The following is a 25808-nucleotide window of genomic DNA, read 5'->3' on the forward strand; positions in this document are numbered from 1 at the left end:
GCAGAAGGCTTCCTGTCCTACTTTATGTTTTGCTTTGTATTCTTGTGTATTTTGTACTGATCCATGCATCTTGAAAAATAGGTGCGTTAAGTAGGACGACTTACTTACTATAGCAGGGTATATGGTATATCATCTTTAAACAGGATTATGCTTTCCAATACCTTAAGTCATAGATTTTCACGCACTAAGGTCACATAAAGGTATTCAAAAGATAACAAAAACATCACACGGTGATACTCCCCACCCCCCCCGAGTGAGCAAACAGCAAAGTGTGATCTCTTGCTGCTACGCCGAAAAAAAATGACCAGATATGGCTGTGAATTTGTAGGTGCACAGAGAGAGATGGATCCAAAATAAATTAATAAATACAGATAAAAGGCTGAAGTTTTTCCAGGAACTTCACTTCCTTCATGGAGGTGATCCTACGCATCCAGATCATGGGAAGAAAAAGCTGGAAAAAAAAAAAAATGATTTATCATAAGCGTATTATTGGGTCATTACCACAGATGGAGACTTCATATGGAAGGACAGAAGGTGTCTTCTCTGTGTGCGCGCAGTTTGTAAAAGGTTGTGTATCTCACTGGAAAACTTTCAGGGTCTACGAACCAAAAGTTTGGAACACAGTGATTTACACAGTTGTAAGACTTATGCATGTAGTGTTGTATCTCATTCCTCCTGTCATCCTGGAGATGATTTTTAATATTCCAACCCTAAATACCTAGGATTTCTATACTCATAGCTACTTTGTGTCTGCTTCAAACAAAGTAATTCCCTGTCTTTCCTTTGAGGTAGAACAGCTGTGAATGGAGTCTTACGGTGTGAGATTGCTCTATCGTGCTGGTTTCTTTGCCATAGCATTTTGCAGGTATATACTGCAGGTATATTGCTCTGCAGTGGAGTTCTGGGAGTAAAACAGATCAGAAGATAGCTTAGTTTGCAAGCACAAGGTCACAGAATCACAGAATGATATGGGGTTGGAAGGGACCTCTGGAGATCATCTCGTCCAACCCCCTGCCAGAGCAGGTCCACCCAGAGCAGGTTGCACAGGAACGTGTCCAGGTGGGTTTGGAATGTCTCCAGAGAAGGAGACTCCACCACCTCTCTGGGCAGCCTCTTCCAGGGCTCTGCCACCCTCAAAGTGAAGAAGTTCCTCCTCATGTTTAGGTGGAACTTCTTATGTTCAAGTTTGTGCCCATTTCCTCTTGTCTTATCCCCAGACACCAGTGAAAACAGACTGGCCCCATCCTCCTGACACCCACCCTGCAAGTATTTATAGGTGTTGATCAGATCCCCCCTCAGTCTTCTCTTCTCCAGACTAAACACACCCAGGTCCCTCAGCCTTTCCTCATCAGAGAGATGCTCCAGGCCCCTCATCATCTTTGTAGCCCTCTGCTGTCCCCTCTCCAGCAGTTCCCTGTCCTTCTGGAACTGGGGAGCCCAGAACTGGACCCAGTGCTCCAGGTGGGGCCTCCCCAGGGCAGAGCAGAGGGGGAGGATGACCTCCCTCCACCTGCTGGTCACACTCTTCCTGATGCACCCCAGGATGCCATTGGTCTTCTTGGCCAGAAGGACACATTGCTGGCTCGTGGTCATCCTGTTGTCCACCAGGATTCCCAGGTCTTTCTCCTCAGAGCTGCTCTCCAGCAGGTCAGCCCCCAACCTGTCCTGGTGCAGGGGGTTGGTTATTCCTCCCCAGGAGTAACCCCCTGTCACTTTGAAGAGTTGTGAGAAACGAGATTGTTTATGAAAAATAGTCCTGGGTATTAAGTTCTCAGATGAAGTAAACTATTTTGTTGTAAGCAGGTCAAGAAATAGAAATTATAAGATTCAATGCTTATAATTCAATGCAAAAATGCTAATTTCTTTGAATTCCAATGTTTTTCCAAAATGTTTTCATATGAATGCTCTCCTAGTTTGAATCCTCTAGTAGTCACTTCTTGATGATCCGGTTCTCTCTTTGAAAATCTAAAACTCAGAGAAAAAGCATTTCCAGTGGTTTGAAGACTTGAATTGCGGACCTTTGCAGAACACAGAATGCATTAATTATTCAGGAATTTACTACATTGACTTGTAACAGTCTGTTTTGTTTTTTTTTAAATAGATGTTTATTATAGTGTCGTTTCCTCTGATGAGGTGTGGATGAATATTTTAAATGGCTGTGCAATATCGTGTGCTGGCCCGTGTCAGCATATTGCATTTGCAGCACGAAGAGCTGTGCATAAATCGTACGACGAACGATTGAGGGAGCTGGGACTGTTTAGTTTGAGGAAGAGGAGACTGAGGGGTGACCTCATCACTCTCTATAACTACTTGAAAGGACACTGTAGAGAGGTTGGCACTGGTCTCTTCTCACAAGCAAATAGCGATAGAACGAGAGGGAATGGCTTCAAGCTGCAGCAGGGTAGGTTTAGACTGAACATTAGGAAAAAATTCTTCACAGAAAGAGTGGTCAGACACTGGAAGAGGCTGCCCAGGGAGGGGGTTGAGTCACCATCCTTGGATATGTTTAAGAGTCCTTTAGGTGTGGTGTTGGGGGATATGGTGTAGGGGAGAACTTTGTAGAGTAGGGTAGATAGTTGGACTCGATGATCCCAAGGGTCTTTTCCAACCTGAATGATTCTATGATTCTATGATCTGTATGAACTTTGAGTGTGGGTGACCCAGGAGATGGGTGGCACCTGTGTTCCCCCAGAGCCCAGGCACACATCCTGCTTTAAAGGGGAAAGAAGTTTGCTCTTCATTTGTGGATCAGTAAAACCACTCTTTTGGGCTAAAGGCATATGATGCTTCTGATTTGGTCTGAAAAAACTTAGAAAATGTAATGGATGTTATCCACATGCACAAGATAATAGAAGTAGCAGTATGCAAAAATGAATTAATCTGTTCTCTATATAATTCAAGCTAAGGCAGTGACTCTGCAGAAAAAAACCCTGGAAATCAGTTTTATTGGTAGAATAAAGATTGTGATTTAGAGCTGTAGATTTAATTTTTTTAAAGGAACATAAAGATAAATTTTCTGGAACTCTCTGTGAGAGAACTTACAGCAGTGAGAATTAATGCCTTTTTACTAACCTGTGATGCTGGCTGAGTTCCTCAAAGTTCATGGCTCCTGGGGCACCGTGTCACCGAGAGCCACGTGCATCCAACTGCTGCATCTGCCTTGGTGCCAGCTCGCACAGTCCCACACAGCCTGGTGTTTGAGTGAGGTTACATCTTCCGCTCAAGGAGGTGTATATATATGTATATATACATATATAACTAAGCGCACATATATAGGTGTGCAAGTATGCATATGTGCGTACGTACACTACTGCATCCGTGAAATTGGGCCTTTGAAGCTTCTTTTAGACAATATCAGTCCAAAGAGCATCGTCTCGGACTCTCATGAGGTGTTGGTACTAATCTGATACTATATTTTCCCTCCGTTTATTGCATGTGGTATATATGGTAACAAACACTATATATAGAGGTAACAAACACTGTCAAGCAGCAGCAGCTCGCTCATTCCAGAAAATCAGCAAAACCATGTGTGGCCCGCTGCTTGAGAAGCAGGTGTCGTGGAAATCTCTGCTTTGTTTACTTGTGAGACGGTGTGTTTTTCCGCAGAATTTCCTTCTGTTAATCTGCCTCACATGAATTTATTATTTATTTTTTTAAAAACTTTGGCACCTTCCCCATGGGTGCTGGTTTTGTGTGGTGGTAACGGAATTGAGAGCTGAGGGAGACTACGAATGGCAACTAGGTTTCCTAATGACCAAAGGAGTGATTGGGTAGAGTTTGAAAAAAAAAAAAAGATTGTGAGTGCGTCTATAATTCTGTTTGAACTTCAGAACTAAACTTTTAATTATGTTTTGCAGGATATGAATGATTACTCTCCAGTATTTAGCAAAAAGCTCTACAGGGGAATGGTTGCTCCCGATGCAGTCAAGGGCACCGTTATCACGACCGTTTCAGCTGAGGATCAAGATCCACCGGTAAGCAAAAAGGTTCTATTAATACTCTGCACCCAAGAGGGAAAAATCTTTAACCCTCATAAGTGACCTAACTCTCTCAACAGCAAAGGTGATTATTATGAGTTTTTCAGAGCGGTAACTCATACATTTTTTATGTCAGCCTGTCCTTTGTCGTTCTGGACTGCATTAACAATGATTGTTCCTGACAAATCAATGATACAGCTCCTTTCTGCCAGGAAGATTTTGTTGAAAGCTTTTTATTTGTCTTCAGAGTGTAGATGAATAAGAGGAACAGGCGGGAAGGGAAGCCGTGCCTGTCTTTGGTACAGTTCTGCAGCTTAAAGAGGAGACAAACCCCAGCTTTGTAAGATTATCGCTTTCTTGGTTTCGCAGCCGTTGTGCGTTTCCAGTCTGAGGCATCACAGAGCCGCGTGGAACCGTGCGGCTCCGCGGCCAGCCCTATCGGACACGCAGGATTTGAACTGAGTGCATTTGTTTTGGGGGGCGAAGTTTATTTCTGCCGCTGACTTTTATCACTGTTCCCTGGTGAAGCGCTTGATTGACAGAACCGGGCACATATTTTTGACTTGTTAGCTATTCTGAAGGGTAATATAAATTTTTGTAATCAGAGGTTGATGAACATTGGTGACCAGATGATACACTGAGGACAATAGAAGCCAAAGATGTTCTGCCAGCCAGATTTCATTTTTAATTGTTAGTGTTTGGCATATTAAGGAGAATATTCCTCAGGGAGAAGGGTTCAGAGAGAATGGGCCACGCACATTAAAAGCTGATGGCAGTGCTCTGACACAAATCAACTGTAGCTTAGCTAAATAAGCAACACAGTAATTTATTTACCACCCAAGGACAGAAATGTTAAAGCAGTGTTTCTGTAAGGACAGTCCTGCTATCCCTCTGTAAAAAGTCCTAGCACACCAAGGTAAGTAAATGCCCTGCAGGTGATGGGTATCAGTGGGCTGTGACTGAGCTGGGGGGCATTTAAGGTAGTTTATAACAGCTGAGCAGTAAACAAAATAAATGGTAAGACATGTGCCTTAATGGCTAGTCTTGGACAATTTGAAGGGGAGTATTAAGAGATGTGGTGCCTGATTTTGAGTGTTCTGCTTGCAGAATGGAGCCGGAGGTGTGTGTTAAGCTCCCTCCTTAGAGCGCAGGCACATTAGAATAGAGTCCCAACCAGCCAACATGTTAAGCACAAATCTGCTTAATTAAAAGCAGAATAGTCAGCACATGTATGCGTTAGACTGATCAGTAGGGGCAAGTGGGAATTGCTAGTGTCTTGCTTTAGAGATGCCTTTAAAAATGCATAGCCTTGGACTGTTCTCTTTGTGGCAGGCACCTACACTCTCCTTCAAAGTCACATCTGGGTGCAGTCATAGCTTTTAGCATGCACCAGGAGAAAGGTGCTGGTGGGGTAGTGGCTGCTCTCCTCCCTTTGCATCTTGTTATATTAATTTTCCTAGGAAAAGCCTTTCCGTGGGATGTTAGAGGTCTAGGCTGCCTTCCTTCCACCAAGTGAAGGATTCAAAGCTTTAGCTCTATTTCCGTGTAAGATGCCTTAACTACCAGGAAAGGCCAGAGTTCCTGGCAAACTTGAGGCATATCTACAGGTGTGTGGAAGCCTTCCAAGCCAGGAAGTTGCTGTAAAAGTAACAAGCTCCAGCATTTGTGGAGATCAGGGACCTGCAAGGTGAACCAGGCTTGTACCCACCTCACCTGATCCTCTTCTGGACTTGAACCATTACATCTAAGCAAGGGGATGTATCTCTAGTAGCACTGGAGAAGTCTAAAGTGTAGAACTCCCTGCTCTAGCCCTTCAGAAGTCTTTGTAAGTGTTCATAATTTTGTGGCCTACCTACACTCTTGCTCCCTCTGCCTTTGTGCTCTGTGGAAGTCTAGTGCTTCTGTCTGACCTCCTTCACTGTTCCCCGGGGCACTCCAGGCCTGGGTTTCCACCATCGTGTTTAAAACAGAGATGTAAAGAGGAAAGCAGGCTTGATTGCTCAAATCTCTCAGCTATTTGCTGGAAAACAATTTTAAATTGATTTAAGACTATTTAATTCTACTTTGTGGATGGCTTTTACTGTCACGGTTCATGAATGTCTTATTCTTCCATATGTTAGGCACAATAACCTCGCGATTACAGAATGGAAATTGAGGTCAATGTGGGCAAAGTTTCTGGGTGGCATTGTAAGTTTGCAAGAATTACGTTTACACTATATATTGCACAAAGGTATTAGCTCATTTTGCTAATGTTTCTTCCTGAATAATGCACTTGTACTGCTGGAGCACTACCTTGCCTTCACAAAATGGGTCTGAACGGCATTCAGCATTTCAGGGAGTTGAGCAGGTGCTTCGTAGCTGGAGAAGATTCTCTGTTGCTCTGCCCAGGAATGACTTGGGAACCATGGAGGTAGGAAAACTCCATTGTCCTCAAGAGCTCTCATCCTCAGCAGCTGAGAGCAAATAACTCAAAAGGAAACCCTCTGCCCGTATCACAAGTGGAGTCGCTTCAGAGTGGTTTGCCAGTGGGGAGTGGGGAAAACTGGCTGTGTGGGACTGTTGGAACTGTGTGAGTTTTTTTTGGCTGCCACAGTAGAAATCTAAAATACTAAGTTCATTAGTCATAGTCCTATGGACCTGTCTCTGCCACTGGCACCAGTATATATTTGCTCCTGGCAGGTTTATCATACTGACCTTTGAGAAAAGCTTGCAGAAAAGGATGTTTAGGATCAATGAAACTGGGCAAGAAGCTGAATTTCTAGTCTGTGGAAATTTCAACATAAATGGGTTATTGAGGATAGAAAAAAAATAATATTTATTCATTGGTGGTAGAGAATCACTTTTTAACTTGGTTTTTGTACAGCTTCTATTTGATAGTATCTGTTGCCTTACAACAAGATATTTTGGTCTCGGTAAAGTATTTGCCCATTCTCATATAAGTGCCATTTCATAATCCCTGGGCTTAATGTGTCTAAATTTTAAAGAATAGGATATTACTGAGATACTGAATGAAACAATTCGGTAACTGATTAATGTAGATTTATAACAATTCCTAGTCCTGCGATATCAGCATTTTCTAATGCAAAGTTATTTCCCTTTTTCAGTTTTAAAAAAAAACCCAGCCCCTTCAGAACTCTCTCCTTGTCTAACAGCTCTGTCACTATTACTTGAAACAGATAAATATAGAAATTGGACATTGATAAGCTTGCGTGCTGTTTTGTACAGTGGATAATAACGGCCATCTTTAGGTGGTATGAGAAGGGGAGAATAAAAACCTAACTAAAGTGCTCGTGTCTCCCAGATTCCTTTCTTGTGATTTCCTCATGTATTTATGTGGATTTCTTTTACGTGGTTTTGAGTGTTTTATATTTGAAAGATGTGGGGATCACTTCTGTGGAGAAAATGATGCACATACATGACAGAGAGATCAAAATCACTGAATGTGGGATCCTCTGTATTACCATTACAACAGGCATAAATGCATACGGCACTAATGTTAAGATAACGTTTTTCAAAATCAACTGTTGCATTTCTTTGATTTCTATGAAGGCTTAAAAATGAAACTCCCCTTAAGCATTTAATGAATACCTAGCCATAAAAGTTAGTCCCCGGTGGAGGAAAGCATTTAAAATAGTTTTTGAAAGTTGGTATTTTATTTCAAACTCATGGCTCATAGTTTTTACTTTTCAAATAAAAAAGGAGATAGAGAAAACTATCAGGCATAAATGGCTTTGTTTCTTTTTCTGACTGAACCTATCTGTTGAGATGTTTTGTGCTACTGGCAAATCTATATTTATTTGGAGCTGGGTTTGGCATTAAGTGGTGTCACAAAGTATTTCATATGAATTCACCAGAAATTGTTTTAAAAAACACACAGCCTTTTCTCTGTTTAGCAAGAGTATCTTCCTCTAAACTTGCCTTAAGGGAAAGACTGTTCTTAGTTACCATCACTGATATTTTAGTTGTTTGTTTCGGGTGTTTTAACTTGATGGAATCTTAATTGGACAGTACTGATACACCTATTTTATTAGTTCAGGAAAAGAAATACATGCATACAGCTTTAAAACATGCCTGTTTATCAGGACAGGTCTAGTGAGAGCCGAAAAAATTTGAAATATCTAAGCCTGAATTTTTCTGTTGTCATTTTACAAGTAATGCAGACTATTCCCCTGTCAGCATTGAACTCAGCCCGGAATAAAAGTCAAGCTCAATTTTTTTCATCATCTGCAATAAAAGCTTTTCAGACCTAATCAGCTCTTCAGAGAGTGCCCACTGTCTTCAGCAAATCCCAGCCCAGCTCTGCGTTGTCAAATTAATGTGGATGGCATGAGAATCCAAATGGAAATGCTCAGCACCTGCGTGTGATTTCTCTGTAGGGAAGGCAAATTTGAATTTTCCAACAGCAGAAGAGCAGAGGTTTGGGGCAAGAAGGAGTGTTGAATGGGGTCAGTGGAGTTTGGCTCTCCATTTCACCCCACAGGCACCATCATCCGCTCCTTCCTCCTTTGAGCTGCGGGACTGGGGCTGTTGTGGTGTTGCCCTGTTGTTCCTCCTAGTCCCTGAACAGCAAAGGTGACAGCAGCAGTGACGAGCATGGGAGTGGTAGAAAAAAATTCCATGCCACTGAAGGTCAACCTTAATAAATCATCACCTGTAGCAAAGTATGCAGGTGTTTTACCTACTGTGTTCCTTTTTTGACTGTGGAACTGCTCATTCAGTGATGCTCCTGAGAAAAGATCATGGCTTTATCTGTGGCCTTTGACTTCTAAATGACAAGTCATTAATATAAATGCAAGCATGAAATGGTCAGAGAGGGTGGTAAGGATACAGAAAGTAACAAAGGTGGAAGATTGAGAGGTTGGAAGAGACTTGTGACCTATGGAGTTTTCTGGCCGGCGGTAGCAGTGTATTTCCTAAGTAGTTTAGAAACTTCCAGCGTGTAGGTTTGGAAGTACCAAAACAGTCACGAGGAGCGAGAGTGAGCTTTTACTCTTAAGTGAAGTACTGTTTGATTATTTTATTTGAGGTGTAGATTAAAGTTTATCTTGTTGTTTTTCCTTAAAAAAACTCTCCCCGTCAAATCTCCACGCAGTAAATTGTTTGCAGCTCAGTGTATCTGACATGTATGAATGTGTGGATGTGTGAACGAACGAATAGCTGAGTCAGAAAGAAGATGTGTAATTTTTTTAATTTAACTATACAAACCTGATGCCTAAAACAATAATCCATCATTAGAATGCAGCTGTTAATAATAGGATTGATTTGGTTGCAAAACGCCATGGATTTTTGGTTAACTATTAACAGTTACTAATTCAAAGCAAAAATGATCTATGCTAGATTCAAATGCTCCCAAGTTGGTATTTCATTATGTTTTTATTCTGACCTGTGGATTTCAAAGTGGTCAAAAAATCTTGGCCTGAAGGCATAAGAGATCTCTGATAGTTATTACTTCAGGTCCTTAGTGAAATGTCAATTAAAACACAGAAACCAGTGCTTTTTGCTGAAGGCCAGAGCAGGGTTTGAAGGGCTGTCTTGAGCTAATGTCAGTTTAAGTTCTTACCAAATGCTCCGTTGCTTTCCGTTCTTTTCCAGTTTGAATTCACTTTTTTTTTTTGCAGTGACTGAGAACATAAATTATGTTTCAGAATTTACTTTTACATTTGTTTAAAACAGTCTAATTTAAAATACCATTCTGGTCATTGAAATCTGGTAAATTTTGATTTACTTGTGTTTCATGGAACATAGTAAATCCTTTGTCCTTTGGTTTATTGGAACAATCCAGAGTATATTTTTCTACACCTTTAAAATAGTTATGAGGTGCTTGACTTTTCAGATTACTTAGTACCTCCTATGGTTGCTCACCCTGTCTTTCCCAGAAGAGCTTACATTTCATTCTGGACACCGTACACGTAAAGGGTAAGAAAATACTAAGCAGAAAGCAACAAAAACAGGCCAAGGGAGCCAGAGGGAATTCTGGTGATAGACTAGAGCCATGGTTATTCGGCTGCCACGGAAAAGCTTGAGTACATCTTCAGTTCTTTTTAAATAACTGGTATACCTAGTAAAATCAAAATCTTCAATTTTACAAACATTGCAATTGGAATTGTTGAGAGAGTTGAGCACACTTGCCGTTTAGTATTTGAATAATCCCTTTGAGGTACAAGTACTCATATATTCAGAATATTTTGTTGTGCAGAGATCTGAAAGAGCAGAGGGAGGTAGCGTCTAGCCCAGCTGCCAGAAGTTGTGCTGTTGGCTTGGGGGTGGTGGTGAAGCAGCAGACGGGTGAGATGTCACAGCAAACCCAGCTAAGGGGACAGTGACACTGGATTCGGAGGCTGCACTGTGTGAGTGGGAAACAGCAGAGACAGTTGTGTGTCAAGGGTTTCCCTCCTATCATCTTGAGTTTGCTTTCCAAAAGTGTTGTCCAGCTGGAGCTCAAGGACTGCGTCTATTTATCCAGGGCTTCTCAATATCTAGGAGAGGATTAGTTTAGGCTGTTGGGCATCATGGTTAAGTGTCATGTTCAGGGCAACTCTGGAGCCCTGTCGGTAAAGCTGTGCCTCCAAAACACTCTCAGACTTGCCAGGCAGCAGGTGTGCAGAGTCTCTCAAGCAGGCCGTGCTGTCTTTGTGTTGCCAAAGTGGCTCCAGTGAGTCCCAGATGGGTTGGCCTTGCTGTATGCAGTGTAAATGGGTGTATGAGTAATCCCAGACGGAAATACGGTAAACCTGAGAGAGAGAGATGATTTTATTCCACTGTAAACTCCTTGCTTTCTTTCCCGAAAGAGCTCCGCTGATCCTGTTTGGGTTTAATTTCCCCACCGGCTCTTTTGTGATGAAGACAGTGACCTGACCAAAAGACAAAGTCAAAAATGTTGAAAGGTGAAAGCAGGTATCCTGTGTGGGGTGCGTAACTCTGCAAGGGGGTTGTGTGGCTGGGAAGCCACAGAAACACTGCATCTCTGCTGGAGGTGCCAAAGAAACAATTCCAGCAACTAAGGTCGATGTGATAATATCCTATAGAAAAATATTTATCTTGAAGTGCTGCTTTGCTTTAGCTAACACAAATATATGCAGCTTTGGTTTCTCTTGGAGATAGAGTCCTTACAGAGATATCTTGAGTCCCCAAAGCCTGGATGAAGTCCATGTCTGACTCTCTCACCAACACTTCTGAATTTTATTAGCACAGTCTTTAGTATAGAGTCATAGAATGGTTTGGGTTGGAAGGGACCTTAAAGATCACGGAGTTCAAACCCCCCTGCCCTGGGCAGGGACACCTCCACTAGAGCAGGTTGCTCCAAGCCCCATCCAGCCTGGCCTTAAACATTTCCAGGGATGGGGCATCCACAGCTTCTCTGGGCAACTTGTTCAGTGCCTCACCACCCTCATAGTGAAACATATCTTCCTGATATCTAATCTAAATCTCCCCTCTTTCAGTTTGAAGCCATCGCCCCTCATCCTATCACTACATGCCCTTGTAAAAAGTCCCTCTCCAGCTTTCTTGTAGCACCTTTAGGTACTGGAAGGGGCTATAAGGTCTCTCTGGAGCCTTCTCTTATCCAGGCTGAACAACCACAACTCTTTCAGCCTGTCTTTATAGCGGAGGTGCTCCAGCCCTCTGAGCATCTTCATGGCCTCCTCTGGACTCTTTCCAACAGGTCCATGTCCTTCTTATGTTGAGGGCTCCCCAACCATCATCCATTGCTATCTATTGCTTGGGCAAACAGATGATCCTTTGTAGCTGAAGAAAACTGAGGCCCATATCAGGGTTGGTTACAGTTGCATAAATCCCTCAATTCAATGTCCATCAGCTGCTGAAAGAGTCCTCTGAACTGTTTATAATAATTCCCCTCTCAGTGCTCAGTTTGAGAGCTTAGCTCTCAAAGAAGGGCAAGTGGCCTGCCCAAAAGCAGAGCTCCTTAAAATGCTTCAGGAGTAGCAAGTGAAAACGTGTGGAACCAGTGTCTAGACACCGCTTGGGCCATCTGAGCAAGTCACCGCGTCTGCACCGACACGCAGCTGAAATGGCTTTTAAACTGCTTTCCTCTTGCTGCTTTTCCAGACTTCATCTTGGGTTTTGATTTAACTTAAACTAAGAATAAATGCTAACCCGTATTGTACATGACTACGAAAATAGGCATGGTATCTTTGTTCCCTGCACAAACTACCGTACAGAGCGAATTGAAATGGCAGGGACAGTCACCTCGGGAGCAAGAGAAAGGGACACAAAAGGACTCTTGTGGCTCCGTGGAATGATCAAAAACCAAATGCTCAGCAGAGCAATGGTTTGCCTTGAAGCTTTAGAGGTCATCTTGATTAGTCTCAAGAGTGAGAAGGTTTTGGTGATGAGAAAGAGCTTTAAACCTGGTTTATTTCCTATTAGGTAGCAAAATTTACAGATCTGTATTAGAAATGAGGCAATTGCCTGCGGAGGGATTTGAATGGTGGCTGCTTTTTTGCTTGGCGTGAAGGGGCTCCCTGTGATTGTGTTGAGCAGGTCTGTACAGATGGCTGTGCACAGACCTGAGTCTTTCAAGGACACCTGAGATCATCCTCGGAGAGGAGAGAGGAGTTCCCTTCGTTGTGAAGAGTTTATACTTTACTGAAGTGGCGTGGTGATGGAAGATACCAGATGATGATGACTGTGTCTTCAAAGCTCTTAACCCCCCAAATATTTTGAAAGGAGAGCAACATGAGCTATTTGATAGATGCATAGTTTGCTTACCCTGTTTATCAAAAGGTGAATAATTCCCAGGATTGATACAACGCGAGGTGTTTGCTCTTCCTGTATATGCCTTTTTTGTATGGTTTATCAGTGTAAAAGCTGGAATATTTCTACCGTGGGCGATTCCCCTGCATATTCTGGTTCTGTTGATTTAAAATGTCAGTAGAAACAGATGCCGAACACTAATTTTAATGAGCAGCCAGCTTCCAGAGCTCTGGAACATCCAATTTAATGGTTTATCCAATCTCCTAACACCTTGTAAAGTTTTCGTTCAATGGAGCCCTTCTGTCAAATTGAGAGTAATTGTCCTGATTGTTCTATGGGCACCCACTAAAAGTAAGATGCTAACAGATAGTTAGAGATTTCATAGGTACTTAGTTGTAGATAAAAGCATTTTCCAGCAGTCCAGGATTTGATCTTTTAGAACATATTACTGTTGGATTTAATAGTGTCTGATGGATATATGTATCTGGGAAACATGCTGCAAATTCCATGAGTTCTTAAAGTAATTTTATCTCATAGCTTTAAAAGTTCCTGTTCTTTTTGTGTTCAGCTTGTAACAGATAATAATTCAGAATTTCCAGATTTAGTAATTCAGAATTTCAGGCCCTCTTGTTGAGTTACATGCTAAAGAATAAAATACATCAAATTTTAGAGATTATATAAATTAATTTAGGGTGAATATACATGAGTGTGCCATTCAATACCTGTGGTGAAAGACCCATCAAAATCATTCACCTACTCTGAGGTCTGCCCCATCACTATACTTTGAGCATGTTACAAAGAACATGTGTTCTAGCATGCATCAAGAAGAGTGTGGCCAGCAGGTGGAGGGAGGTCATCCTCCCCCTCTGCTCTGCCCTGGGGAGGCCCCACCTGGAGCACTGGGTCCAGTTCTGGGCTTCCCAGTTCCAGAAGGACAGGGAGCTGCTGGAGAGGGGACAGCAGAGGGCTACAAAGATGATGAGGGGCCTGGAGCATCTCTCTCATGAGGAAAGGCTGAGGGACTTGGGTGTGTTTAGTCTGGAGAAGAGAAGACTGAGGGGGCATCTGATCAACGCCTATAAATACTTGCAGGGTGGGTGTCAGGAGGATGGGGCCAGTCTTTTTTCAGTGGTGCCCAGGGACGGGACAAGAGGAAATGAGCACAAACTTGACCATCGGAAGTTCCATTGGTCTTCCTGGAACCAATGGAGGGAGGTGGCAGAGCCCTGGAAGAGGCTGCCCAGAGAGGTGGTTGACTCTCCTTCTCTGGAGACATTCAAACCCACCTGAATATGTTCCTGTGGGACCTGCTGTGGGTGGACCTGCTTTGGCAGGGGGTTGGACTAGATGATCTCCAGAGGTCCCTTCCAACCCCATGTGATTCTGTGATTCTGTGATGTGCAGCCACCTGTACATTTTGGTTCTAGCCTCACTTTCCATTTTTTTTAATAGAATTTGACTCATTTGTGAATTCTTCGCAATGCAAATCATTCAGATTTGTGTTGAAATCTAGAGGTGGCGATAATTTATTAAACTCCTTACAGTTTCACATTTTATCTGTAATACCCTCAGAAGTTTTCTGACTTCAATCAAAGAGTTGCATTGAGTACAGAGACTTGGTAAATAAGTTTGTATTCATTATGCCACTATTCCATACTCGTACTTAAGGATAAAATCCAGATCATGTACCAGATGCACATCTGGGATCTTCACGAGTAGACTGCAAATGAAAGTGAAATGCAGTTTTTCCTGCTCTTTCCTGGGCCAGGGCATTCTGGTTTTGTACCTCTGTTACTCATTTGGATAATGGCAGTAATGATTCCAGGCTTCCTTTTGAATTGCTTGAAGAGATACACGTGAAAACTTACAGAAGTCATTGTTGTGTTACACTTCTCAGTGTTTTTCCTGGCTTTATTGCATTCCAGTTTCTCCACAGCCTGCCTGGGCCTGTTGAGAGTTTTCCCGAGAGTGCACACGTGCAGCCTCCATGTGCTCAGGGCCTTCGTGTGCAGCCGGATCATCTAATGTAAAAGTCGGGGATGTTTTCCTACCTGTAAGCTGTGCCACAAATCATAGAATTGTCTGGGTTGGAAGGGACCTTTCAGATCATCTAGTCCAACCATCAACCGAACTCTGATAAAACCCATCACTAAACCATGTCTCTAAGCACTAGGTCAACCCGGCTTTTGAATCCCTCCAGGGATGGGGCCTCAACCCCTTCCCTGGGCAGCCCATTCCAAGGCTTCATAACCCTTTCCGTGTCAACATTTTTCCTACTATCCAATCTGAACCTCCCCTGGTGCAACTTGAGGCCATTTCCTCTTGTCCCATCGCCTGGGACTTGGGAGAAGAGACCGACCCCCCCTGGCTACACCCTCCTTTCAGGGAGTTGTAGAGGTGTTTCCCCAGAGCAAATGGAAACTTAAGCAGTTACACAGCAAGAAAAGAAATCATTGAAGCTGGATGAGCTGTAGGTGTAAGTTTCACATGAGAGTCTTGAACTCTCCGGAAAACTTTGGTTTGAGAGAATGAGCATGGTTCATGCCAAGTACGATACTTGCTCTGTGGATTATTTGAGAGTATTATCTGCTATATTTGAGTTTTGCTGTAAACATAGGAATGCATCTAAATTGATTTAGAGCAGAGATGAAAGATGATTAATATTTGAGATAATTAAATCTTGGTTCTAAATAGATTTCCCTGGGAAATCTCTCTGGAGATTTTTCTAATTACGTTGATGCCAAAAAATAGTAAATAAAAAATAAATCTCTGTTTTGTTATTTTTGGAAATGACAAGAGAAAAGTGTACTTGACAGTCATATCAGGAACAGTAACCTGATGAGATTTTTCTTTATTTTAATAACAAATTACCTCGTGTGTGCAGGTTTAATGATGATGGTAACTTTTAGTCTTCCAAGCATATATAAGGACCATTACTCTGAAACCAAATAGAGTGGATTTCAGCAGGTAATTTCCTCTTAATTATAACATCGAGGAAAAATAACTCATTCAAGAGAATGCCAGAGGGAAAGCTGTACAGTCACCTGTGCTACGCTATGATCTCTGAAATTTCTCATGTTTTCAAGGATTTGCACTTTTTAGTGCACGTGGTCCCATACTTTTAGCTATTAACATGGTCTTCAGAGATTAATTCACTGAACACCAAAGCACATCTGGCAGACCCAGTTCTTGAATCGTTACAGGTGCAGGCTTGCTGGAGCACTGGAGCAGTGTACAGGCTAATCAACCCTTCCCGGGCTGGATTTTCTTGGAGGGCTCAAAGAGACAGTGGCCTCATCGCCGCTGCAGTTGACATATGCAGATGACACCAAGTTGGGTGGGAGTGTCGACCTGCTGGAGGGTAGAAAGGCTTTGCAGAGGGACCTGGACAGGTTGGATGGATGGGCCAAGGCCAATGGGATGAGGTTCAACGAGGCCAAGTGCCGGGTCCTGCCCTTGGGTCACACCAACCCCCTGCAGCGCTCCAGGCTTGGGGCAGAGTGGCTGGAGCTGCCTGGCAGAAAAGGACCTGGGGGTGTTGGTGGACTGTGGGCTGAACATGAGCCAGCAGTGTGCCCAGGTGGCCAAGAAGGCCACCAGCGTCCTGGCCTGTGTCAGGAACAGCGTGGTGAGTAGGACTCGAGATGATGGTCCCCCTGTACTGGGCACTGGTGAGGTCCCACCTCGAGTGCTGTGTCCAGTTCTGGGCCCCTTCCCACAAAAAAGACATTGAGGGGCTGGAGCGGGTCCAGAGAAGGGCAACGGAGCTGGTGAGGGGTCTGGAGAACAAGTCTTGTGAGGAGAGGCTGAGGGAGCTGGGGGTGTTCAGCCTGGAGAAAAGGAGGCTGAGGGGAGACCTTCTCGCTCTCTCCAACTCCCTGAAAGGAGGCTGTAGCCAGGGGGGGTCGGTCTCTTCTCCCAAGTCCCAGGCGATGGGACAAGAGGAAATGGCCTCAAGTTGCGCCAGGGGAGGTTCAGATTGGATAGTAGGAAAAATGTTGACAGGGAAAGGGTTTTGAAGCCTTGGAATGGGCTGCCCAGGGAAGGGGTTGAGGCCCCATCCCTGGAGGGATTTAAAAGCCGGGTTGACCTAGTGCTTAGAGACATGGTTTAGTGATGGTTTTTATCAGAGTTCGGTTGATGGTTGGACTAGATGATCTGAAAGGTCCCTTTCAACCCAGACAGTTCTATGATTCTGTGATCATCTGTGAGTGTTTCGGTTGCATCCAGCCCTGTCTCACTTCTCTTTACATACAAGGTGTTACGTGTGCAGGGTTTTATGGGGAAGAGGGCTGACGTGGCCTGGATACCTTGTCCTCTGTCTCAGTCTTTTACTATTAGACTTAAGTATTCTTGTCCTTTTTAACAGCGGTAAAAAAATTAATACCACTTATTAAATTCGTACAAGCTACCTATAATTTTTAATTCAAATAAATGTTCTTCACCGAAGGGTCACTTTTCTTGCATTGAAGTGTGGTTAATTCATTGAATAGTCATGCTCATCAGAAGTTAACGTGGCAAAATCTGGCACCACGTTCTACAGCTCTGGGGCACGCATTAGTGTGATGTAAAATGCCTGTGCTGGAGCTGTTCCAGTGAAGCTTTTAGTTTAAACTGTGTATTTTGACTGTGCGTTTTTGTAACAATAAATACTGATATGATTTAGCGAGCTTAAACGGCTTTTGCAGCCGTTTCTATTGCTGTTTGGAAAAGTAAATTTAATGTTTCCTTGTGGTTAGTAGCTGAGACGGTACATTGAATATATTCTCAATAAAAACAAAGCTGCTTTATACCACATTATTGAATACAGATGAAAATTACCAGTTCACTATTAATGGAACTGTGGGCTCTGATATTTTGTCTGTTTAAATACAATGTAAAGGTCAAAACTGAATCTGAGGTCTAGACTTGGAAGCATTAAGAAACTGAAATCATACTGATGATAGGACCCGCGTTTCTAAGTGCTTCCCTGAATCTACTCCTAAATATATTTAGCAAATAACCTAGTTTGAATTCTGTGAAGTTCAAACTTGTCCTACATATCCAGGTAACACAGACTTTGGTCTGCTGAAAAATAGTTATTCAGACATCAGTGTGCAAAAAAGTCCTTTCTTTGCTTTAAACCCTTTCTTTGTTCCCCCTTTTTCTCATTGTTCTTTAGTACATAATTTATATTTATATTTATATTTATATTTATATTTATATTTATATTTATATTTATATTTATTTATATTTAAGTCTTCACTGCTCTAATAACCTTCCATGACATCACCTGTCAATCTGTGACAACGGTGGAATTACTGTCGATACTGGTGAAGGGGGAACTCGCTGAGAATGGAAATAACCTGCTACAATTCAGTGTTTCCCACACATCCTCTGTAACTATCGATGGTACAATTCATCTCACCCAAAAAAGATCTTGGGTGATTCCTCCCAGAAGTGTCTGCTGGTTTGAAGTTTGATGGGTGCCAGGGACTATCCTGCCGCTACCGGAGGAGCTCCTCTGGACGCATGTGGGAAAGTGGCTGCTTCAGCAGGGCCTGGGGTGCTACCAGGGAACGGTGGGACTGTGGGGATCCCAAGGAGAAGCGTTGCCACCTGTTTGGCTTTTTGGGACTTCCCAGATCACGCAGAGCAGCACAAGCTGCCAGGGCCCTCCCGTCCCTCTGACGTGGGAGCAGCTGCCTCTTAGGCTGTGCTTACGGGCACGCTGTTATTCCACATCCTGTGAAGGTCCCTGGAGGGTGTCTGCTGGAATTCCATCATTGGAATATAATGGATTCTATAAGAAGCTTCATTCTTCACAAGACATGTTATTTATTTAGGCAGTTAGTGTTAAAAGAGTTAAATCAAGTAAATAGCCTTCTATTAGAAAATGCTGAGTTACTGATGTGAAAAATTGATCTATTATACCCTCTGGCAATGCCTCTTCTGATTCCCTTTTTAATTTGGTGTTTTGGGATGTATATGCAGACAATTTCTGACCTACGTGTGGGCTGTCTGTGCTTGTTCCTTGTCACTGAAACAGGGTTTGAACAGTGTGAGGGTTCATGACGGGGCTACTGAAAAGCCTGTGCAGTTCAGCCGCAGAGCGTTGTGTCGGAATCTCTGTGTTTTACTGCTTAGAGACGAGGATTTTGAAATACGGTAGTTCTTCATCACTCGGCTTCGGTGAGAAGCGAAACCTTCAGCTACTGCTGTTTGACTCGGATCAAGTAAAACTGGCCCGTTCAGGTCTCACGGTGTTTGCCCAGGCCACCAGCTGCTGTTTTCGTTTTGTTTCCTCCCAAGGAGAAGTGTGTGAACGTCACATAGGCTGGACTGTCCTCTATATGCAGAACTGTACTGACTTGTCAGAAAATTATATAACACACATATTCCCGTCTTCACCAACAAGGCATTGGAACTCTCAGGACAAGCTTAATAAGTGCTGGAGTTTTTAGGCTATTTAGAAGTTTCTTGAACTTCAAAGGAGTTGTTACAATACGTTAAAATATTGTTGAAAGGTAGATTATCCAACCTTCTGCCACAATCGTCTTCTGCTATTTAAAAATGTCAGTAGTTAGAAAACAGACCACTGCTTCTGTCTGTATTGCAGTAGACGGGTTTTTCAGCTCTCTTCTTTCCAGACCTCTGGTCACGTTTCTTACTGGACCCCTCGGGTGTCACTGTAAGGTATCTGGAGGGAAGGCGAGGGGGATGTTTAGTAACAACCCCACTTCTGAGGAAGGCAAGCGGGAAGTTTTGGTTGTGGTGGTCTGTTTGCCAATGGTGCACTTTAATGATTTAATAACTTCATGAGATGTGTAAAAATACGCAAGTTGCTTTGTGCTTGCCTTACAGGGCACACCAGCAAGTCGAGTCCGGTACAAAGTCGACGTTGTCCAGTTCCCTTACAGCGCCAGCATTTTTGACGTGGAGGAAAACTCAGGACGTGTAGTAACCCGGGTGAACCTCAATGAAGAGCCAAGTACCGTGTTCAAGGTATGAACTCATATAGCTGTACGTTGTCGGGAGATGTTGCCTGCCTTTGATAGAATTCCTTTTACCTTCCTTTTACCTTCTCAACCTCTGTGTTGCTTTGTATTGCATAGAAAGATGGGAAATTTTTGTTTGTTTCTTTCCTTATTTTCTTCCTGGCACATGGTTCATGCCGTTTTGCTTTCAGGAATGTCTGGAATGGGATGAGAGTGCTGCTGTTACAAGGGCAGAAGAACCAGGGAGGCAGCTACAGGAAACCTCAGTTTTTGGAAGTTACCTTGCTGATCTCTTGGCTTTCAGTGGGGCTCTCAGTGTAGCAATTTTATGAGAACTTTGTAAGAATCGGCAAGAAATCTTGCAAAGAAAGTTACTGCCCAGTTGGATAGTTTGGGACTCTCTGTGCACAAGTGCTGTAATGTAAAAACATGGGCTTTAAGGAGACTTAAATTACTGTTTTGTTGTTGTTGTTCCTGAAGGGTTCTCAAGTGTAGCTAATGCGGAGTAAGTTACAATTTTAATAAACATCATTGGGACAGATCTCCCTTCTTAAGTCCACGAGTGGAGGAGGTAGTTAAAAATTAAAATGTGTTAGTAATAAATTAAAAAAAACCCTTATCTATAGTGTATGAGGACTTGTATGTAATTTCCCTGCTTGGAAACTGCCATCCTTCTGTATGGTCCTTAAGGTGTGTTTTAGTTTTTCTTTCAGTTATTTATTTTTGAAATGAGGATTAAAGAGGAGTTTATTTGCATACTTTTCCATTGTAAGGAATAGAGCGGTCTGCTTCACTGTTTTCAACTTCTGAGTGTCTCCTGAAGTGCTATTGTGAGCTTGAGTAGCATTGTAATGCTGTCACTGTTTTAGGAACTTAGGGCACTGCTATTTGAGTCCTTTTCAATCTCTAACTAACATAGTAAACATGAATTTTTAAGATAGTAAAACTCTACAGGGAAAAGAACTATCTCTTGGTTAACATCACCAGAGCGTAGCTTTTCTGTTGTTGCATTTTTTGATTTTTACTTCTCAGTAATTATTTTGTGTGGCTGTTTTCTGAAGCTGAGATACATGACACACAGGTGACGTGCACATGGACATGGAGCTACATTTCTGTATGAATTCAGCTCTATTACAGCATCACAGAATGCTGTGGGGTTGGAAGGGACCTCTGGAGATCACCTAGTCCAACCCCCTGCCAAAGCAGGTCCACCCACAGCAGGTCCCACAGGAACGTGTCCAGGTGGGTTTGGAATGTCTCCAGAGAAGGAGACTCCACCACCTCTCTGGGCAGCCTCTTCCAGTGTTCCATATATTAGGGGAGACCAATGATAAATTTAGCAGAGCAATACTTTTCAGAAAATATGGACGCTTAGGGAAGAAGCACAGAAAAGACTCCAGAAATCAGTGTTGTGGAGACTTTGAGCTAGTATTTGCATCTAGACCATTGGGGTTGTGTCTGTCACTGAATCTTCCGTGAATTTTTCCAGGCGATTTTTAACATACTCGTGCTTTCTGCAATTATGACACCTTGGGCTGGTGAGTTTCCTGTTACATTGGCTGAAAAATTGCCGTCTTTTGTTCTAAGCTGTCTCTTCACCAACCTATTCTGAGAATAGCTTGGACTCGCAGAAATGAGTTGAAAACCCTTTGCTAGAATGAGGTGCTGAGTTGCTCCATTTAGTGAGCTCTTGAAATAAGGACAGGTTTAGAGAGAGGGAAAACCGTCCATTACTCCATCTTCAGGGACTGGTCTCTCATTCTTTTGCTAGCAGATAGCTTGCATTCATATGAAAGCTGAAAACAGGGGAACCTATGCGTCCCAGCAGAAAAGCATAGATTAAATAAACAAATAGACATGAGTAAAGATGAGAAAAGCAAAAGGTTTATGATATGCCACCTTTGGAGAAGGTCTTCTGGTGTTGTCCATGTTTTAGCATACAGAGGATTTCTTTTCTTAAGAGAATTTTTTTGGGGGGAGGTAATGTTAATTTTTTCATTTTGATATCAGACTTCAGTTTTAGATATTAATGTCAGCAACACAGAATTCTTACCTAGTGCTTTTTCTATTTGTTTTATTGGGAGTTACAGGTGGTTTTTCAATAAAAAAAAAAATGGGTAAATCTAGAACTGAACTATGTACCATTAAAGAAGTTGAAATTGATTCTGGAGTTCTGAGTAAGCACAGTGTGTGGTTAGATGTGAAGGGAATCCCCTGAAAAACATACCTGAAGCTGGCAGTGTGTTTTGGAGAGGTATTTGTAAAACACTGTTGGATTTGAATTCCAGTTTAATGCGTTCCTGTAAATTTTCTAGCAGATGGTTCAACTTGCGGATGGCTGTCACCTTTTTCCTCTATGTTTTGTTCTTATACAATACATGATGTGCAGTGAAAGAAAATCCCATCCGACCTGTTAGACCCTGAAAATACAAGAAGTATTGCTGCAAGTCAACATAAAAAATGCTCTTGCCTATACTAAAAGAGTGATTTTGTGTATCGTTTATAGCTAGTGGTCATTGCATATGATGATGGAGATCCCGTGAAGTTCAACACCACTACCGTAGAAATTGCTGTACTGCAGCCTTCAGTAATTCCACGGTTTACGCAGGATGAATACAGGTAAAACATTTATTCATTCACATTATAACTGTTATTTTTTAAGTTGAAGTAAGTTCCTCTTTGAATGCTAGTCTGAGATATGTGAGCTACAAAAATACTCTTGTTGTATGGGTGTATGTTGTAAGGGTGGAAGTGCTTCCCCTGCATATACCTCTACTTTTGTTCCTTCCGCTGCTTCGCTTTGGCTTATGAAAGGAAATAAGACACAAAAATAAGGATTGAACCAAAGGACCCAAAATCTTGTGTCCTTCAAGCTGATGACGTTTACTGGTGTTAACTCTTCTTTAGGAAATAGAATCGGATGCTGCTCTGAGGAGAGAGCAGTCAGCATTCAAAGTCCACCAGAGGCACAACTGTGTGAAAGTACATGCAGGAGTTTTTTGCAGCGCTCCTGTTTAACAAAGTGAGAGTGGCAAAATACTTCAGAGTTGCTTCTTTCTCTTAGCCACAAGTTGTTTGGCAGCCGGCCATTCCCTAATCGTATCAGATAGCGGTGCAATCTTACCCTCTTAACAGGTTGTCTCCAACTGAAAAGATCTGGGCTGTAGGTGACGGTGACAGTGAGGAGAGGTTGGTTTGAAATTACCCTCTCAGAAGCTGTTTAAAATGTCAGTCGTGTGCATAAACAAAAAATGTCATGCATTGAAATTGTGGTTGGGATCACCGTGCCTCTAGGTTAAGTTTCCTCCGGTCTGCTTGAGCGTGTTTTGATTCTGTACGCCATTCATGTGGGACACGAGAGAATTCAGACTTGGCCTCTTTGACAGTAGAAGTGGAGATGATATTTATTAGTAGTACAGAGTCATCATCTGACAAAGCTTGCCCTCTGACAATTTAATAACATCAACCCTATTTTCTTCAGTAAAAAAAAAACCAAACCAGTAGGTGCCCGGGCTGACTAGTTTGTTAAATTTTGTTACGGAGAATGTGTTCATAAACAGCTTCTGACATCTGTATAGTAATAGGAAGTAATGGGATCAATGCCCACAGCCTACCGATATCGAGAAGTTACAGCCTTGCTGCAATATGTGCTCTTGATTCAACTGCAGTGACGTAATCGGTGTCTGAATATAATGGGGTTTGTACAAACATTTCCAACACTAAGTACTGCAGGAAATCAGAAATTGGAGGGAACATTATTGGCCTCAGTAGAGCCTAATGAGAGGACTTGCTCAGCTCTTTTAAGGGGTTTAATATTTTTTTTACATTTTAAGAAAAAAATTCATGTTGTGCATTCTGTTATTCCTCACGATTAGGGTATTGCCATTTTGAAGAATACCTTAAAGAAAATGAAAAATGGCAGAATGCTGTACTAATTTTGTATTTAATGTTGAAACAGGAATATGAAATCTGAAAGAATAGTGCAAAATTATAAACTTTGCATTTAATGATAGTGCAGATGATAATCCATTGCTGAAGGAATTTTCTTGAGGGAGATTATTCCTGCTGCCCCCTATATTTTATTAGATATCTTCAAATGTATGAAGTGTAGTTTGGGTAATGTAGCAACTTTTATGACCTTTAAATAAAAATGTTTCCATTTGTTTCTGTAATTTCAGATGTCATGTGAACACATGCAGTTTCTGAATAATATTTAAAGCCTTTCTATAATAGACTTAACCTTCTGTGTTACTATTTTCAAGAAAAAAGTGAACAGGTCCTATATGCGTAGCTGTGAGGAAAAAGAACAACGTCTAGCTATGTTCAACAGAAGGACATGAAAATATGATGCTATGAGACCTTTCCAAGATATTCCACATTTTGGGTAAATGCTAATTTACAAAAGCTACTACCCTCAGGAGCCAGCCAGGGGGTCACTGCTAGGGGCATACTTAGTAACGCCCTTTGTTTCCTTTTTCTGTTATAACTTGATTCTGAATGACCTTCACTTTTAAGGAGCTTGTCCTTGAATCTTTTTCTGGTGACAAATGTGATCCCTCAGCAGTGTGACACGCTCCAGCATGTTTGTTGGTTTAGGATAGCCTACAGTGCAGCCACGGAGCTAATCCAGCAGGAGCCCAGCCTCAGGAGTACCGAGAGCATGGTGTGGTCCATCTCTGCCATGTCAAAGAGGCATCTTGCAGTTCTCACGTCAACCGACACAGCATCTTTGTCTGCAGGGTTGGGAGAAAAGACTTCAGAATGAAGGAGCACAGGCAGGGTTTGCGTTGCCTTCTGAAAAACGAATTGAGCTCGCACTTCCTGCGGCCACCTTGAGCTCCAGTTTTATCCCAGGAGAAGGGAACTTTATTTCACTGCAGCGGAGAAAGCTTAAAGTAGAAAGTGGCTCATATCCCCTAGCACCCGTAGGTGACAACTGAATAACCCATGTTATCTTCTCCTCCTTGCGAACTCATCAGGATTAGCTGAATAGCCTGGTTTCTCTTTCCAAAGGAACAGGGCTCCTCCATTCTTGGTAAATTCTTTGATGCACACCGTCGTAAAAACCACCTCTTAAAACATTTTGGGGGCAGCTAAGGCAGTTACTCATTTTCTTCAAAGTGAGAAATTAAATGAAAACACCCCCAAAACTTTCTGATTTGGCTCTGAGACTCTCTTGAACATTTTGGAGCAGGGCTAGTTTTGATTCCTAAGGTTTTCAGGGATTGTCACACTCTGCAAACTGCACTCTGTGCTTGGTTTCTTGACAGTGATGCAAGGCGAAACTGGCAGGTTTCATATAACCTTATTTTTCAGTTGACATAGCCTATCTTTAGGGTGAATGTCAGCACAGAGTAATGGTGCTGCTTGCAAAATGACAAACTGTTGGATGCGGATATTAGAATTTCTGAAGGGTTGAGAATTAGTGGCTTTAGAGTGGATTAGCATTGATCTTTGCTTGCCTAATTGTCATAATCTGGATGATTCCAGATGATTCTGGATGATTTCTAGCTGTTTACAAACTTCATTTCTGTGTATTTAGAAGACGGTGGCAGTCGAACAGCTTTACAGAATAAAGCTGCCTGCACAGTTGCAGCGTGTATTACAAATCAGAAATAAATACAGAAGAATAGGAGAGAGGGGGCCAGATGGCATGATCAAAAAGGCATGGCTACGATAGGCAGATAGGGAGATAAAAGTGCAGCTCCTCCTTGAGCTGTTGGTCTGTCAGCCCCCTTCTCTGTCAGAAGTACACCAGCGCGTTGGGGTCTCTGCTTGGAGTCCTCTTCATACCACGGGAGGATTTGATTGATTATTACCCATGTCTTAAACTGACTCCAACAGGAGGCAGCAGGCAAGCAGATGAGAGTCGTTGGCAATTTATTCACTAGCTCTCCCTCTGCATTATCCTGTAATTTGGGGACAAATTAATGAGTCTCTTTTTCCCCCCACCTTCTTTGTTTGCATTGTAAATTCTGCCGGACACTTCTAAATGCTGCTGGGCTATCCATGTAAAACAGCAAAGGGAAGCAAAGAGCTCTGAGAACCATGAAATACAACATGGAGTTGTTGCTTTATGAGAAGTGGGTGATAAAATATAGTTCATTCCTAGTGGCTTCCTGTGCATCAGGAAGAGTGTGAC

The 25808-nt window shown here is 42.5% G+C and overlaps 1 protein-coding gene across 2 annotated transcripts in view; it reads left to right on the forward strand.

Moving 5' to 3' along the window:
• The window catches only part of PCDH15 (protocadherin related 15), a 383455-nt gene that overhangs the window by 263488 nt on the left and 94159 nt on the right, over positions 1 to 25808 (forward strand). For both annotated transcript variants that reach the window (XM_074155034.1, XM_074155035.1), the window contains exons 20-22: positions 3858 to 3974; positions 19533 to 19673; positions 22173 to 22285. In XM_074155034.1, the coding sequence (XP_074011135.1) occupies positions 3858 to 3974; positions 19533 to 19673; positions 22173 to 22285 (371 nt within the window). The remainder of the gene's footprint in view (positions 1 to 3857; positions 3975 to 19532; positions 19674 to 22172; positions 22286 to 25808) is intronic.

This window comes from Numenius arquata, chromosome 10 (assembly GCF_964106895.1).
Source record: "Numenius arquata chromosome 10, bNumArq3.hap1.1, whole genome shotgun sequence".
NCBI classification, from domain to species: Eukaryota; Metazoa; Chordata; class Aves; order Charadriiformes; family Scolopacidae; genus Numenius; species Numenius arquata.